The sequence below is a fragment of the Acanthochromis polyacanthus genome, chromosome 20 (genome assembly GCF_021347895.1).
Source record: "Acanthochromis polyacanthus isolate Apoly-LR-REF ecotype Palm Island chromosome 20, KAUST_Apoly_ChrSc, whole genome shotgun sequence".
NCBI lineage: Eukaryota > Metazoa > Chordata > Actinopteri > Pomacentridae > Acanthochromis > Acanthochromis polyacanthus.
In genome coordinates, this window is record NC_067132.1 from 27,218,553 (window position 1) to 27,237,333 (window position 18,781).

The 18,781-nt window shown below is 41.5% G+C and overlaps 1 protein-coding gene across 1 annotated transcript in view; it reads right to left on the bottom strand.

Annotated features, from left to right (window-relative positions):
- The window catches only part of LOC110961341 (cadherin-10-like), a 77,104-nt gene that overhangs the window by 20,785 nt on the left and 37,538 nt on the right, over window positions 1-18,781 (bottom strand). The window contains exons 3-6 of the mRNA XM_022208922.2: window positions 15,401-15,695; window positions 13,346-13,465; window positions 7,824-7,991; window positions 5,700-5,887 (exon numbers count right to left, since the gene is read on the bottom strand). Of these exons, the coding sequence (XP_022064614.2) occupies window positions 5,700-5,887; window positions 7,824-7,991; window positions 13,346-13,465; window positions 15,401-15,695 (771 nt within the window). The remainder of the gene's footprint in view (window positions 1-5,699; window positions 5,888-7,823; window positions 7,992-13,345; window positions 13,466-15,400; window positions 15,696-18,781) is intronic.

Genomic DNA, 18,781 nt, shown 5'->3' on the forward strand with positions numbered 1-18,781 from the left:
GACGTTTTTGTCCTTTTTATTCATTAAACTGACAACCTCTTCCAGAACATCTAATGAGCACATGTGAAGGGTCTTAGTGTCTTGTTCAAGGACACTAACAAGGCCGCTGATGGACACAGATGGGCTGCTGCATAGATCAGAACCGAGCTCTCGTCGGCGACTTTGCTAAACGCCGCTGAATAATGTGACTGATGTGGCATTTTGGTGGAAAACTAACATGACAACAACGCGGTGGGCTTAACAGGATTCATGTCAGTGTTTGTAAGAAATCTGATTAGTTGGTGTTATGGCGTTCTTCGCCACGCAAGTCTGAAAACTAGAACATTTTTTTCAATCAGCGCCTTGCCTGTTTGTGCTTTTCTGCCTGATTTCCTGATCCGAGGCACACCGCGGGCGCTATGAAACAATCAATCAAAGTTGTGTTTTTCGATCTTCGCGGGGTGACATCTGTTCATTTCGGTGTTGTTGTCTTTGTGTTAAATGAAGAGATCAGTGTGCCAGATTAGTGCAATGATGGAGCATGGTAAGACTTGGGTGTGGAGCTCCGTTTGACGAAAAAAAAAAAAAAACATCTGCTGGAGTTTACATATAAAGGAAAGTCTGTTACTTTGAAGTCCTCTTCAGACAGGTTCACAGATTGTTGATTAAACTTATCAGTGTCATGCAAATATTATAAGTTACAAATCTTGTGTTTTGGGGGACTTTCTGAAAAAGTTTCTGATGCTATAGATAAAAAAAAGAATCGCAGTACAGCCATAAACATACTATACTTTAATGTCTATTTTACTCTAAATGGGAGCATAGTTCACAAAATAACCATGCAGTATTCAAAAAGTCTTGCAACTACAAATTAGGACGATAATCTCATTTAGAAAATGTTTACTGAAGTAATAAATCGACTTAGAAATCAGGTCATGTTGTCACACACTTCTATTTCTTAGTAAAACCAGTCACCCCTGCTGGTTGCTATACATAATGCAGGCTCAAGGCATTTCCACAGTGGTTTTACTTTTCAGACCTTTAAATAACCCACAAAACTCTTTCAACTTATTTTTTAGATGTATTTTCATGTGATTAAACAGCCTTTTCTCTATTGTAGCATTAATCAATTCTTTTGGTTCAGTCTAACGTATTTGTGTTGAGTTCCAAGAGCCACATCCAACTTATGTTGGCCCAACAATTTTCCCAGAATGAAAAATTAGTCCAAAATTAAGTTCATTCAAACAAAGGAAATTAAGTTTGTCCAACAGAATTGCTTCGTGCTGAAATAAAGTCACTTACTCACATTGAAGTACTTTCTATTATTTAATGAGGTCCATCCAATTGATACCTCTTGACTGTAATCTAACTTGATTGCACTCCAATATAACTCTAAAAAAGCTTAATAAAATTACTAAAATGAAAACCAACTAAATTAACAGTATTTAAAAATTACATAAATAAATTAGGTTGATTCCGTCGATGTAAATTAAGTTTGTCCAACAGAATTGCTAAATGTTGAAAGAAAGTTACTTAACCACAAGGAAATAATTGCAATGATTCAATTAAGTTAATCTAAACTATAACTTTTGGCTGTAAATATATTTTTACAATGCTCAAAAAAGTATGTCCACTTCATTAAATAGATTTTTTCAGCATTACACAATTTTGTTGGTTCAACTTAATGTACTTGTGTTGAGTCAAGTTGATATATTTATGATAACTCAACTAATTTCCAAGAACTTAATCATGTAGTAATAAAACATACACTAGTTAATCAAGTTAAGCTTGTAAAACATAACTGCTTAATGCTGATATCAGTGGCGTCATTGGGTCTATTTTAGGGGGCTTCAGCCCCCATAAAATATTCTTTAGTACCCTCAAAATAGTTTTATGTTCTTTTTTTATAAAGTTTTTTTTTTTTTTTAAAGGCTGTCTCTGAGTGACACACCAAAGCCTGTGTGTAGCGCTCATAGATATGCATAGAAGAGTAGACAGGACATGCCCCTCTGAGCGGCGTGCCTATGGCGAGACTAAGCTAGTTTTTAAGAGTTTAAGAGAGTAATCAACAATTAAAATAACTTTCTCCACTAAAACTAATAAACACGAGGTCAAATAGAAGGAACAGTTTTAAATCCTGCAGTCCCATGATGACAGGAATAAAGTTTCTCAACAAAAACTAAATCTGCTGGTGGATTCCATTGAAGTCCTAATAAATGACAAAGTGTGATACTAAACGTTTGCGGTGCTAAAAATCTCAAAGTAAAGATATCAAGCTGATCTATATTTATAGACAGTCTATGAAAAAAAAAGTACAATAAAATCCTGTTGCTCTTTGAAGGACGCAGCTGTTGACTACTTTTCTGTTTATTCTTTAGGTTCAGGCAATACATTGTGTTCAAACATGGACAAATCACAGCAATTTTGAAGCCAAATGACTCCTAGAAACCAAAACTGATTTTTGCACCAGGCTGTAAACATGTTTGTTTCCGTTTTAAAGTTTGACGTTTTAACATGGGGGTCTATGGGGATTGACTCACTTTTGGAGTCAGCCTCTAGTGGTCATTCGATGAACTGCAAGTAGCTGCTTGATTCAGGTAAGACTAAACTAAAACAGGCTGCATTTACATTTCAAAATGTTATAAATCCAATCCTGCTGACACAGCTTTGTTCCTTGGTTGCTATTTGTAGATAGTTCTATCCTATACTTAGGCTAAACCTTATTGACACACTACACTTTAATTTGACCCATTTTGTTCACCTTAAAGGAAGCAGCTTAGTTATATTTAATGTATGACCCCCCCTATTATCCTGCATCTACTGCTACATCCTGTAATTTATGGGCTCTGTATGATGATTAGTAGCCTGTTTCCTGCACGTTCCTAATGCTTTCTGTTGTTCAGAGTGGGCTTTTGCTTGCACGTCCCTCTTCTGAACTTATTTTTGAAGTTCCACCCGCCGAAGGTATCCTCCTCCATTGAAGGAAATAATTGGGAAACGGTGCATTTTAATGAATGCACGCCCGACATCGAACGCTAGCAGCTGGATCAGAGTGAGCTTCCTCGCCAGCTGCCTGCTGTACATATGAAAGGATGGCGGGTCACTGGAAACAGCCAAAGAAAGCTTGAACGAAACCAGATGGAACGAGGCGCATTCTGCAACCACGTATAGCTACATATTATGAGTCATTGATTTTTGGCTGTTTCGTGTTAAGGCACCGATGGGGGGGAGAACGCACGTCCGCGGGAGGAATATGTTGCTTTGAAGGACCGACGCGAGCCGAGATGGGACGGCACTCCCGTTTGACGAGCCCATTTAATTAGCAGGTTCAGAATTAGGGCATGCTCAGTCCCCACACACACCACATCCACTGCTGCATCTCCGCGGCTACAGAAGGCAATTATGTCATCTTCCACTTAATGATGGCATGATGGAAGCTATCGATTGAAGGCTGCAGAGGGGGCGCTTGATAAGGCAGCTGCCAGATACTGTTGAATACATCAAACACACCACAGCTGAATGCTGCGATCTATACCGAGCATCAATATTTCTGCTTTGGTCTCAGCTGAGTCGGGAGAAGGAATCTCACTCAAAATAAATGTACTGGAAGTGTGGGCAAGTGTAAGTTGAAATCTAATAACTCTACTGTCCATCTTCTGGTTGTCGGAGCGTATGGAAATAAAAAAAACATAAATGAAAAGATGTAGGTCATTTGGTTGTTATCCTCTTCGGTTGAAATGAGAGTGATGTTCATAAACACAGGTCGGGCTTCGGAGGTGAGGAGGGAGCATGAAGTTTCTCTTTCAAGAAATAAACACCAATCCTGTAGCCTCATTTATTTAGATCAAATAATACATCATGACCCGACTTTAAAACCTTATCGGTCCAATCGAAAACATTTCCTCAACAGTCATTTAATATATTTACATTCACTAATTACATCTTGATACAGCAGTTTTCACTGTTAGAGGACAACACAGCATTAAATACTGCGTTAATGTCTTTAATTGTATCTCACTGGCGTCTGTCTTATTGCTCACTGCTTCAAATTAAAAGCATTTAACTGATTTTTACAGAAAAAAAACCCATGTGCTTCTGATATGGAAAACAAACTGCATTTTTTTTCTGAAATTCTGGACATGGGATTACTTTTGAACACTACAGAGGGTAACGGAAGAAGAGGCAGCAGCTAAAGTTAACTCTTGCAAATCCCACAAATATAGTACTATATTCTGCTGCCTGTGTGGAAAATTGGTTATTGACACAGTGAAATACTGTGTTTAGTTGCTCTTTAAACACATACAGACTTATATACCATAGTTAACACCAAGTGTTGTTGAATAAACCAGAACTGTATATCAAGGATTAGAAGTTTAATATCTCATCTGTGCAGGTTGTTTTAGGGAAAGAAGTACCTACTCTAAGGGTGCTTTCCATGAAATTGCCTCTTAATCACGCAAAATTTCAGCATTAATATAATTTATACAGATGTATAGGTGTCATAAATGGGGAATTTAGCTGTAGAGACTAAAACTGCTTTTTGTTCCAGGCTGTAAACATGTTCATTTCTGCTGTAAAGTTTGACGTCTTAACATGGGAGTCTATGGGGATTGATTCACTTTTAGAGGCAGCCTCTAGTGGACATTTCAAGGAACTGCATTCACTTTTTGGCTCTATTTTTGGTCCTCACAGGTTTCAAGGCTTAGTGGCTAAATTTGGAAAAGACAATAAGCGACAGTTTTTGCTTAAAAAATCTAAAATTCACCACGTCGGCTTACAAAACAGAGTTATGTTCAGTAACTGCCACTTGTTGGTAGAAACACTCGGAGGCAACACTATGATCGAAGCTGTCCGATCCTTCATCACAACGCAAACATGAAAGGGTCTATTGATAATCAAGATTATTTTAATCTATAACGACAATACATTTAGTTGTCACAATTACTCCCTTGTTATAGAGACAAAATATTTGTATTTTAAATAAAGCAGCTTCCATGTTTTGCTGTACAAACCTGCAAATAACCCACGCTTGAATTCATGTTCTAGAGGCAAAATATAAATAAAGCCATTTGCTGAACACTTGCTTACTGACAGACACTATAATTTACCAATGTTCCATAAACGCCTCAATGCAAACTACAGTACATGCTAACTAGTCAGCTGTGCACAGAGAAGCCTCTAGTCTCCTTTCTACTATAAAAATAGTGAGATAAGGAGTTCTAATGTCAGATTTACCCAAGTCTGAACTGAGGGATTTTATCAAACGGGCTGTTTTCTATGAACAGAGGACACTCGTTTAACTGTGAGAAGCTAAATCATGACAGTGTTGCAAGTGAGCCAAGTGAAATGCCATTAAGCAGCATGTTGAAACAGCTGGAAGTGACTCACATGTTGGTCAGCCACCTCTCATGTGTCAACAAGCTTTTTCCTGGCAATACAAATGTTTTATTTTTCCTGGAAAATATGCAATACATCTGACTGTTTTGGGTGTCTTTGCTGGTTTGTGCCTGCAGGGCCTGCACCAATCAGATCCCAGAGCCTCTTGCAGCAGAACAAGTAAGAGAACTCTGTTTAGAATGTTTTTTTTAGTGGGGAAACCGACTGAAACTCTTAAAATGTTAGGAAAAAGAGCCACATATTAGCAGTGGAAGCTATATCCATGTTCAAATGACCCCACAAAACCAGACAAACACACAAAAGACCAGCAGCGAGTGCCTCACCTTCCTCAGGACAATGACGCCGTCCTGCGTGCTCCTGTTGGTGGTGATATCAAACATCCCGGGGCCGTCGCTGCCGATGATCCTGTAGTCCATCTCCGCGTTCTGGCCGATGTCGGCGTCCATGGCCCGGATCACTTCCACCGCTGACCCCACCTCATTGGACTCGGGCACTCTGAACTCGTAGAGAGCTGCACACAAAGAATTGCATCACTGGCATTTAGTGAAAAGAAGAATTGGTCAATCAGGGCAAGATTGTCAAGATGTTCAGGGAAGAAAAAGAAAGCAGAAAAAGCTACAAAAAAGAAAGGTGGAGGAAGTGAAAGCGAGTCAGAGATTGAGCGTGAAGGGCTGTGGCAACCAAGGTCACATCCTTGCTGTTTCTATTCATGTCAGATTTCCATTTTTTTTTTCCACACAAAGATGCGATTCATTTAATCGAGGCTTCCTTTAAGGATCGCTTAAGGCTAATCAATGGGAGATCAGAACACCCTAAAAACGCACACCGACATTGATTTATAAACACCAAAATGTGCCGGTGAGCACCACAACATGAGTACTTTTTCTTTTTACAACCTTGTCGGCGAAAAAAGTGTAAGCGGGTGAGTCAGGGAGCGGCAACACAAGAGAGTAGGTCAGGGGGAGAGTAGTGAGTCAGAGCCAATCAGAGAGTGACGAACGCCAGAGCCAGCCAAGGAAAAGGGAGAGCGTGCGAAAAGGAGTGTTAGATTTAGTTGTAGATCAGCTGTTGGAAGCAGACATCTTCGATAAAAAACATATTTCATCTCCGAAAACAGACATTTGGCTGTGAAAGTTTCAGGGATAAATTCTCGGCCAATTTGCGTAAATTAATTGCTTCTCCTTGTTTCTTTCTGTGTGAGATGATTTCCCGGCTCGCGGCGGATAAATTGATGGCTGCCTGTCGGCCCCGGCTGCATCTCGTATGCTTAAATAAATAGCCGGACTGCAGGAAAAGGAAGCGGGTGTGATATACACACAGCCTGCGGAGACAAACAGCACTGACACACTAATAAAACATGCTGACAGTGTTTTGGCAACGCCTGAGTCGGCAGGTCTCCGTGACACTGACACTTGCCTCCACACACAAAATACCCTTCGCACACAACGAGGACGGGACAGGAGGGGAGGAGGGGGAAGGAATAAAGCGACGCACGAGCCGCGAGGAGGTTTCCCTAGGCCAACAGGTATTTAGCATCGGGTGGAAAAGAAGGAGGCATCACTCCGGCAGACAACAATGATATCGCTGCCTGACACTCTACCTCCTCTGGGTGTCCCATTACAATATCTCTTCCTCTTTCTCCCCTCCTTTCAACCCACCTCACCCCCTCAGCCTCACCCCTCCATCACTGGCTGTCTTTCCTGTCGTCCGCCTCACTCTTCCTCTTTCTTCTCCTATCTCCTGTCACCTCCTCCATCCCCGTCGCATCCATCTCCCTCCATCCCGTCCCTCCTCCGGCTGCTCGTTCGTCGGTGGAGTCGACAGCCACCTCCAACCCCCTTCCTCCTCCCGAGCCGGTGATAAATGGGGAAGGTGGAGAGGGGGTGTGTGTTGGGGGTGGAGGGGGGGTATTCTGCTTTTTTTTTTTCTTTTCCTTTACTGAGGGGGAACACCGGTAATCTGTCAATCCGATCTGGCTTCTGCCGTTCGCCAGAGAGAGAAGAAAGAAGTATGGAGTAGAAAGGAAAGATTGATGATTGAGAGTGTAGTAGTGAAAAAAAAGCTCTAAATTGAGAACACTGGTTTTATGGAGCAAAAGGCAGCAGAAGAAAGACTTAATAGCGGGAGATAGACAAAGAGAGAGGAAGAGCAGGGGAGATAAAACCCAGTGAATGTACTCTCTTCATTTAATAGGGATTACAGGGCTGATCTGATGCACTTTGCAGGACCCTTCGCTCCGTCATATGGCTCTATATTTAATTATTCGCTGCCTTTAAGAGGCCCGCCTTAGTGGCACAAAACCCCAGCGCTCCCTGCAATAATCCAAATTCATTTTGAAACTGACACCAGATGGGGGCTGCCTGCCTGGCACCGGCTCGCGCTGACAAGTGGGGTTTTTTTCCCCGCGAGTGTTCGGTCAACTCTGTGTTTTTTCGAGATAAACTCACTCTTGGTGAAGCGCGGCGGGTTGTCGTTGACGTCCGAGAGGGTGATGCTGACCGTCGTGGTCCCGGAGAGTCCGCCCATCTGTCCGGCCATGTCTTTGGCCTGGATCACAACCTGGTAGTTTTCTTTCACTTCTCGGTCCATGCCGGGCAGCGCTGTCTTGATCAGGCCTGATTTAGGGTAAAAAAAAAAAGACAAAAAAAAAATCAGATTTACAAACATAATACCACGCATTTGATTATATTTACAGAGCAGGAAATCTGGAGCTTTACAAGAGCCATTATCTTCACTTTTTATTTAATTACTCTGCTGCACAAATCAGGGAAACAACAACAGCGAAATGCCACAACAATCTGCACAAAACTCTCCAAAGTTGAGCCACTCGTGTTTATTTGCTTGGAGAGAAAACGAGCCGCTGCAGCATAATCAGCAGCTCGTTTGCCCATTTTCCTCTTCACCGCCTGCAACCGAAAGCCTCTTTCTGAGGTGCGCTCAGCAACAAGAGGACCCGGCGACCTCGTTCACCCCTCACCCGCGGTCGCTGCTCACTTTCACAGCTCTTACTGCTAATTTTTTTGGTTGTGTGGGAACATAAAATCTGAACGAACGCCAAATGAAGCCTGCTTCTTTTTAATAACATGAGATTTTTTGATGAAAATCTGTAAAGACAACCACATCAATGACAGTTATGTCTGTATATAGGTGCACTTTTAAAGTCATTTTCCCTGTCCTTACTATATTTTGTTCTCTTTCTAACTTTTATACAGTATGTTCAATGCAAGTGCAGCTAGATTACTGTGAAAGACATTTTCTTGTTTAAAGGAAATTGCCAAAATTACACCACTTATCCAAGCCAGACACTGAAGAAAAGCTTGATTTTAACTTTCAGGCACTTCTTGAACTAATCATGTCTGGGAAAATTGGATGAAATGTCAGCTAAAAATTGTGACATTTCATCGAAATCACTTTCTGCCAAAAGCAAACAGTTTGCACCGGATTATGGACAAGAAGTAAAAAAAAAAAAGTGGGTTGAAATGCAGGCAGTGTACATAGAATACATAGAATAGAGAGGAGACCACTATGGAAACATAATAGAGAGATTTATCAGAGAATAAAGAATTTTCATTAAAAAAATAAATGTTTCATGGTTCAATGAGCTGCTAGAAGATACATTCAGCATGGTGAAACATCTTTCCAGAGTTGATTTACAGAATAAGATTATCCAAATTTAGGTACTAAAATAGCTTTTCTTTGTTTTGTTTTTTCTCTACTATTCATAACAGCTGAGTGTAGCAGTCTCTCTGCAATAGTCACTCTGTAATAGTTCATTGTTGGCCATTGAGAGTCCCAACATGAACAAGACACCTGCCAGTCACAATCAGTCACTTCCATATTACTGGACCTCTTCACTGTCAATCACAACACCTCAACCAATCACCAGCAGTCTCTCTCCCACCTGGAATCTGCCCCATTCCTTTGTTTGAAGCACATCAGCTTCATTCAGTCACACACAGAGTAACATGAACAACAGCATCACCCCACACATCTCTGGAAACCATTCACAAGCCTGGAAACCACACCATCAAGGAGGAAGTGAGTTCAAACTCTTGCTAAGCACGTTAAAAGCTGTTTAGTATCATGCTAATGCCAATGCTAACAGGTCTTCACCACTGGAACCATGCTTCTGGATGCCACCCACCTGAAACCATACTGTGCTGAACGTTGGTGGGCAACAACTAATGGAAAATGTGATGATAATGAAGCTTGTCTGCTGAACAGGTTAGGCTTCTATGGAGGATTTGAATTGATGGCGAGCTACCCTGGAATGAACTAGAAAACAGTTGGCTAGATTCACCCCTTCACCCACCCCACTCATTGGCAGGCCTCAAGCCTCACAGCTTCATCCCTTCCCCACTGGTGTGGTAGGACTTGCTTGGTTAGATTGTTTAATTTTGTTAGGATTTTTTCAGAGACTGGTCTCACGGATGAATCATTCTGATTAACACCACTGGCAACAGTGGAACCACGCTCACCTGAATTTAGAACTGTTGAACTGAACATAGCACTGTCGCTTTGGTTAAAGTGAAGCTGCTGAATTATGATTTCATCGCTTGAATTACAGGTGAATGTTTGATTTATTCTTTATTCTCACTCCTGTTATTGTTTTGTTCTGTTATTTGGTCACTGTTTTGGCTTGATGTATTCAAGTATTTTTTTTTTTTTTTAATGCACAGCTCTCAGAGCCGAACCTTTTCCGTAGCATTGCCCTTAGCCCACCAAACGGTAGCAAATTTCCATTACGAGTGCTACATGAGCACTTGGAAAATGTAAACTTTGAGTCTAATTTTTACAATTGTTTTGTAAATAAATAATCCTAAATTTAACTAGAATTTTTTTTATATGTTTTGTGGCATTATAATTGCACTAATAAAACAAACAAAAACAGAAACTTCTTAGGGTTCAGAGACTTCATCAACTGACTCAAAACAATAACAAAAAAAGCAGTATTTTGGGAAATTTATGATTAATTCAGCTTTTAAGCCTTTTTCAAGTGTCTCCATAGTGATAATTTGCTGATTTTTATCGACTATTTTTTAATGTAAACACAATATCTTTGGATATTTGTCACCTCGAGACAACAACAAGAGGAGTAACTGACGAAAAATACAGTAACGTGTGTGAGATATGAACAGAATGAATGAACATTACATCTGTGCAGCTCCAACTCTCACTTGTCTGTCAGTTTTACGCACAACATTCACAAAATATATCCGGCAGCTAACATAAAAATGACAAACTGCCTCCACAAGTGTTTCAAAAAATCCCTCTGTTCAACTGATGCATGCCTAAAAATGAGTATCTACATTATTGTTGAATTACAGATATACATGAATAAACCACTAAGAACACTTCATTCCTCTGTGTGAGCCCACCGAGGGGCACATTTTGGTTATTTTAACTGGTTAGTAACCCAAATAGGGGCCTCAATCCACCTCCATTTATTGTATTTTTTGGAATTATGACTGTTAACGTTGAAGCCTTTCAAACTCTGCCGCCGTTGCTTACTCCTGCGCTCCCGACACGTCAGATCTGGAATTTTGAGTCGGGATGGGGAGCGAGTGAAGCTGTAATTGGCAGCATATTCAAAAGGCGCGATCCATCAGTGGGTCTTAGAAACCCGCCTGCTATTACACGTTTGAATTTGAAGCATCATAAAAGAGACACTGCTTCAGGAAGGAGGAGACAGTGGCAGAGAGTAAAAGATAAAACAAAAAAAAAAAAGCTGAATTTCACCCTAAATAAACTGCTCTGACAAACTTCGCCGGGCTGAATAGATGATTCACCGCATATCAAACAATGAGGAAGAAGGCTGACAGATCAGACTGGCCTACGCTGTTCAAAAGGCCCTCCGACTTGCTCTTTTTCATCCTCCCATACAGAACATAGGCACAAATGCCAGGCACAATGAGGCCGACGACGCGCAATTCATCTCGCGCTGCTGAGGAAAGCGGCGAGCGTTTAGGCAGAAGCAAAACATATAGCCAACCCTGCATCCGTCTACCTTTGTTCACCGCTTAATGACGACATCACACACAAGAGGAGGAGAAAAGGGGGGGGGGGGACAAATCCTGCTTATAATGTGATGTCCAGGCATGTCTTTGTGTAAAGGGGGGATGTCAGCTTACATACCACATGTGGGATAAACCATATTACTGTTAATCCCTCTGCTAATCTGCAAATGGCTTCTTTTCCCCCCCCGTGTGTCGCTTCCCTTTTGTTTAAGCAAAAAAAAAAAAGTAGGATATGTTCCAAAGCGCACATTAATGATTAAAAGTAGCAAGCGGCTAGATTTTGGGGTTGGTGATGTGCCACTCTCGCTGAAAATCCCCTCCGTCAGCCCGCACACAAACGCATCAGGTGTTTTTTAAAATCATTTTCAGAAACTCGACGCATTCCTGGAGTTATCTCGAGATAAATAGTTTTAATTTATTCTCCCGGCGAGGCAGCCTTCCCTCGGCGTGCCTCCTTGGTGTCTGTTTCGTTACGTGATTTGTTATGTTCCCACGACAGCCTCCTCCAGACGAAGGGTGTACAAACCTGTTGCACCGAGCTGCGGGTTACATATGTAGGTGGAGAGAGCAGTGGCAGTAAGAGCCTTTCCACTCAAGAAGCTGCTTCAGTTCACGCTGGCCGGCGGTCAGCGTGGAGAAAATATCGTCTTTAGGAAGCGCTGGCTGCCTGACAACAGGCACACGTCGTTCTGTTTACTTGCTTCCTTCATGTAAGTGTGGATAGAAGTGGTATTCTACTGCACTTTAGACTTTAATTTGTTTCTTTGATCACGTTAAAGCAGATTTCAAAAGGAAATTAAACACTAAAAGTCATCATTTGTCAGATTTTGGTCCCTGTAAAAGCCAGCTTCTGCAGGCGTTTCACTCTTTCAACCTTAAAAACCCACCGGCAGGTTTCATCTTTGCTAAAATCACCAAAATTTATCACACACACAAACTGTCAAAATAAAAGAAATCAGTAAATTTTCAACTTTCTGACAGTCCTTAATGTAATTATATGCGATGTGTCGTTTCATTTGGAAAATTAGACAAATCGAAGCTTAAAAAACATTCCATCAAAATGTCCATATTCTACATGTCTTGTAAGAAGAATTGCCAAAAACAAACGAAATTTTGTAAAAAGATGAAAGCATGAATGGCCATTAAATTTATATATAGGTTATACTTTTTTCGAAAAACCACCAAAATTACATCATTTATCACAGACTTAAGCTGTCAAAATAAAAGAAATTGGCAAATTTAAAATTTTCCGACAGTTCTTGGTGTAATTATTTGTGATGTGCAGCTTCGTTTGGAAAATTAGCCAAATCTGAGCTTAAAATACATGATATTTCATCAAAAATAACTATAATCTGCATGTCTTGTTCAAAGAATTGCCAAAAACAAACCAGATTCTCTGAAAAATAAAAAGATGAAAGCATGTACGGCCATTAAATTGATACATACAGTATGTAAAATGTAAATGCAGGCAGTTAGAATAATAAAACTGTTAATTAAGAACACCTAACCAATTCTAGCCATGTCTTGGAGAAGCTGCTTGCATCAAATCGTGAACGGTACATGTGGAAAAACAAAACAAAGTCGATGAATCAACATGTTTCTTCTCCTGAAACAAGCGTAGAGGAAATAGTTTTCCTAGAAATCTTTACACAAGTTGGTTTCTCTTAGACGCAGGTTTAAATATTCATACTGTTCTGTCAGATTGCCCCACTTCTTTTAGGACCCAATTATGGCCAGAAATGACTCAAAATGGAGATTTCTGCAGTGTAGACTTTTGATTGATTGCCTAAATTGCCGTTTTTTTTTTTTCCAAGAAGTGGATGTAATGATGTCTACGTCTGAGAGGAAAAAAACAGGAAAACAGGAGCAGAAAGTATAGCACTGATAATCTGCATATGATGGGTTTAAGGGTGTTTTAAGGTGATTTTTTTGTGATTTGACTCGACACTGACCGGTTTCTGGGTCCACGGAGAAGTACGGCTGCCCCTCCAGGATGCTGTACACCACCTTGGCGCTGTTCCCGTACGTGGCGTCGTCAGCATCGGTGGCTGTCACCTGAATTACCGAAGTGCCTGCGGAAGGAAGATTCATGACAATGATTTAGATCAACTCCCCAATACTGCTGAAAATTGCCTGCTGGATAATTGGTTAAGCTGATGCACCTTCTGATGAGGTGTCGGATCCTCTTCTAATCACGCTCATGCAGAATGTGACTGATCATTTCTGTCCCATCGCGTTACCCAAACCGATCTTTATTCCTCGGCCACTTATACCCTTATGCATGATTGATTTTCGCAGCTAATCGATAAGTCCTAATGTATTTTTCTAAGTATATCTCTCTAAGCACGCAAGCGGCACCGATACTGGCTCTTTGCAAACCCCAAGAAGCCTATTAGCGTATCCACAGATCTGGAGTGTCTAAGAAGCCAAATATCTGATAGCAGGCGAGCGACTGTGATCCATTTTCTCTTCCAGCGAGGCTGAAGCCCTATTTCAATAGAACAAAGGGAAACAGTTAGCCAAGTGCTACCTCCCAAATGGCGCCTTCCGGGGCCAAGTGTTGCCTCATTACATGCAGAAGAAAATTAATTGAGTAGAAATATTTAATGGCAAAGTGGTATAAATATAGAATTGTGCAATACAATGGGATAACGACCTCATGAAACTTCTCTAATTTGATGTCAGTTCAGATCTGTGCGGGGTGAAGAGGAGAGCTTCCCCCTTCTTTAAAATCAATGTCATCTGTATGGATGAAGGATGTGGTAAAGAAGAAAAAAAAAAACTAGCTGAGGGACCAGAGAGCAGACAGAGAAAGACCACGGCTGTCTGATTTGGTGTAAGTGACAGTTCGGGAGGATTCTCGAGCAAGTTCACCGAACCTTGATCGCTAATACCTTTAACTAGGGAATTAGACTCAAAGAGGCTTTTCTGACATGGCGGCTTTTAGAAAATATCACTGATCCACATCAGCCATCTCATCGCCGACTTTAAGCTTTTGAGAGAAGAATTTTCTGACAAACAAGTCAAGAATAATCGCATTTTTTTTCTTTTTTAGCGCAGGGGGACTAAATTACCCCAACTGTAATCACTCAGTTGTCAAAGTCGTCCCTGACGGAGAGTCCGAGCGAAGAATGTCAGCGGCTGTAATGAAACTCAAAGTGTATGTCACGTTTAAAGGGCCAGTGTCTCAACGCAGTCACTCGTGAACACATGCTCCTCCAAGCGGTGACATCACACCTCGGTTGTTGCCATGGGCACCCGTGCTGCCCTTAGATAAGTGCCGGCCTCTCTCTTGGGGAAGCTGAACCGAGTGACAACTCTGTCACATGTCTCGGCTGCAAGACCAACGTCCCTCAGTCCCCGAAGCAGCTCAGTGGCAGCAGCAGAACAGAGAGTTCACTCCATGTTTTCATGCAAGTATCGATTAGGAGTCTCTTTTTTTTTTTTTTTACATTGTTTTTCCATATTCATGAGGCCTGCATGTACTTTTTGGGGCTAAGAGCTCGAGCCAAAGTGCACGGTTAAAGTTTAATCTGACTGACATGAGCAAACGGTAATGTAAGAAACAGCAGAGATGGAATCCGCATGTTATTCCAGCGTGACAATGCTGGTAATTAAATTAAATTAAATACTGGTTTTAATAAGATACAATACTGTATTTAAAAGATTATCTATTCCAGCGCCGGAGCCGTCACAGTACCTTGTTTATTCTCCGGTCATAAAACAGCTCCTCGTCTTTCTCATTTAATTAGTCGGGCCTCTTTGTTGAGTCGGCATCATTATTATGATTGATAAAGTCCCATTGATCCAGTAAGACTGGCATTTTACAACGTCTCTATCCTATTTGAATCATAATCCTTTTAATTCAGCTCCATGCACATGCGGGTGCAACCTTGATTTGTGTAAACATTTAATTGTCTGGTTTATGATCAATAAACGAGCTTTTTGCCAGCCGTTGATGCATGTGCATGCGTGGAAATTGTGGAGAATATTTATGGGAAACGCACCGATGTCGGACATTTCAGGGACTCTGGCCATGTAGGGGTCCTTGGTGAAGCGCGGCTCGTTGTCATTGATGTCGTGGATCTTGATGATGAACTCGGACTCGCCCTCCAGCGCCTCGTTGGTGAAGCGGTTGACAGCTTTGGCGTGGAGGATGTAGTAGGCCTTCTCCTCGCGGTCCAGCCTCTTGGTGGCGTGAATGTCCCCCGACTTCTCGTCTATCTTGAAAAGCGACCCGGCTCCCTCCCCGGTGAGGACGTACTTCACGTTGCCGTCTCCTCGGTCCGAATCCGAGTGAAGCTGGGAAGAAAAGAGGAAAAAAAACACACATTAAAAAAAACATGATCCCTGCAGCAAACAAACCACTTCCAGCAACAGTTTGTGGCATTTTCATTTTAATAAATTTCCACTTTGCTGCTCTCTTATTGCTAATTGTTATAGCACAACAGTGATTCAAAGTCGGGTTTATGAAAGCTTTCACATTTGCTTAATTTGCTATTATGAACGGCAAAGTGTCAGCTAGCCTTTTACTGGGGAAAAATCTCGTTAGCGCCAGCAGAAATGGCACCAGTGAGCAGAAACCTCGTCTACAATAAAAAAAAAGAGAGAAGAAATAAAACATCAGAGCGCTGTGGCTGCCCTGCTTGAGTGACAGGTGATCTCTGAGAAGTGAAATGCAAAAAAAATACAGAAAAAAACACATCCAGGCAGTGAACACTTTGTACCAAAGATGTCAACAAAATCAAATTTCAAAGCTGAATCACAGCTTTCCACATAAGTATTTCTGATACACTGTGCACATATCGAGGATCTGACCAATCTGGGCCTTGGCAAATAAACACTGACAGCTTTGATAAGTGTGTTTGGTGTTATTTAACAGATTCATATCATCTTTAGTAAACTGTCACTGCGTTGTTGACGCTACACATCCGTGGCTTCACCTCGTCTCCGTGAAATCCTGCCAAGGAGAAAAACACACAGTCGGAGCGCTTCTCCTTTTTTGAAAAAAATGCTGCATTTACTGGTTATTGTTACATGCAGGTTTTTTTATTTTTTCCTTCCTCTCTACCGCAGGGCCACGGTGGCATTTTCACAGCGCTGTAAAACAGAATGCCAGTGGGTCGAAGTCAGTGAAGTACCAGCATGAGTGCGTCCGCCGCCTGCCAATCCCTGATGGATCAGCAACACGACCAACATGCCAGAAGACCACGAGAGTCCACTTGTCTGCCGAGCTTCTCATTATTATTTGCTCCCCTCCCTCTCTATCTGTCTTCCTGTTTCATTTATTTGCATGAACAGCAGCTTAGCATTGCTCTGACATTTTAATTCCGCTGCGAAATCCCCCCTCCAACATATTTATCTCAGAGAACTCATCAAAAGCTTGTCCGGTCTCTTCTCCCCTCCCACTGCTTTGCATGGCTACTTCCCGTTTCCCTCTGTTTTTTCTTTTTTTAATTTTAATAACCAAGGACATGCAAGGGGAGGTAAAAGGGCAGAAAAGAAGGGATGTTAGCAGACACGTCAAGCAATGCCATTTGAATGTTTGCCCTGATAAGTGGGCGTAATTCAGGGGTCCGCTATTGACACCTCATTAGCTCAAGAGTGTTTTTTGATTTGCCTGAATGATTTTTTCAGCCGCTGCCCATCAAGGCTGTTTGCTGGCTCCGGCGGTGGACAGACTGAGGGGGGATATTGTGCGTTGCAGCTGGGTCACGTGGGAGCACGCTGCAAAGTCTCCCTTCTCATCATATATTAAAAAGCTTTTCATCCCAGGTGCTCCGAAGCTTTACTAATTCATGCTGTTTTATCAGGGGCAAAGCTGGCACATGTGAGACGAACAGCTTTGTGGATTAGCATCTTTAACACTATTTTGTTCGCCTGCTTGAATGCTGGTGTAAAAAAAAAAAAAAAAAAAAAAAAAAGGACTGTTTTCATTCCTTTTTTTCTGTCTAACCGAGCCAGTTGAGTGTGTTGCAGATTTTAGTATGTTCGGATTAGTATCTAGAGTCGTTTCATTCACCCACTTGAATTCTGGTCAAAACAACCCATGCTTTTTGTGTTGTTGTTGTTGTTTTTTGCCTTATTTTCTCTGTCTAACCAAGCCAGGAGAATATTCTGCAGAATTTCTATTTGATTTCTGTTCTGCTTTACAGTACATGCTTCCAAACAGAGACTCAGTTGGCTGAAAACAATCCACTTCAACATTATTATCTTTCTCCCGCTGTTATAGCTCCAATGTCCTTTTCTATGATTGTCTATCAAGCTGCCTATCTCTGCCGGCGCGACAATTCAGTTAATAACCGTCGACTCCTCTCCTTTCGGCTGAGATGTGAGATAGACAGTGTGACATATGCTGCGTCGACTGTCATTTCTATGGAAACCGAGAGATCTTATGGTGGCGCAGAGTTCCTCCTCGCTTCCCCCGAAGAATATTACGAAGTATTGAACCCCAGCGCCTGCTGCAGTGACCCCGTCTCTCCCAGTTGCCCACCTTGCTGGTGAGGAAAATTTACTGCTGCCCTTCTACTCAAATTAAGAGGAGGGTGAAAGGAAAGAGAGAGGGAAAAAAACTCTCCCGGAAATCAATGTGGCAGCCCAACGTGCATTCACAATGGCCCTCTGATCAATTTATATCGAAAATACAATTAAACTGTCACGGGGGTAGAAAAGGAAGCCACATGTGCAGTCGGTATGGTCACCAAGAAGCCCTGGCACGTCGATAGCTCGCCTTTTCTCCTCTGCCCTCCTGCGGTAGCAAATCGTAAAAAAAAAAAACGCCACAGAGTATGACGCTATGTCCATTAACATTCAAAGATGAAAAAAATAAAATATGCCATCTTATAAAGTCACTCTGTTAATGATAGAGAAGCAGATTGAGCCAGATGTGATGAATCAAACCACTATGTTTAAAACACACAGCTAGCTAGCTTAGCATAGCAATAATTATTTGATTTTCTTACCTTTAAGGCTTTTTTACATCACATTAATACTTTGTTTGTTATATTGGCAGCATTCAGCAACTTAGATAAAGGTCGCTTCATTTAGACACTATGCACAATGGTTTAGTATTTATCATACACCAGGTGATGTATCATGCAATTTAATGCATTAAAAAAACAATCAACCTTGTTACTGCAAGGAACGGCGGAGTTATGTGACGACCGGAGTAGTTTGTCTGTTAATCTGTCTGTGTGAAACATAACTCAAAAACAGAGAAACAGATTTGGATGAAATTTTTAGGGAAGGTCAGAAATGACACAAGGACCAAGTGATTACATTTTAGCAGTGATGCGGCTTATAGTCTGGATCCATGGCTTTGTTAAAGATTTCCCATTGCCAGATATAGCAGCTGGCACAGCGTCGCTGTAACCATGATGTGAACACTT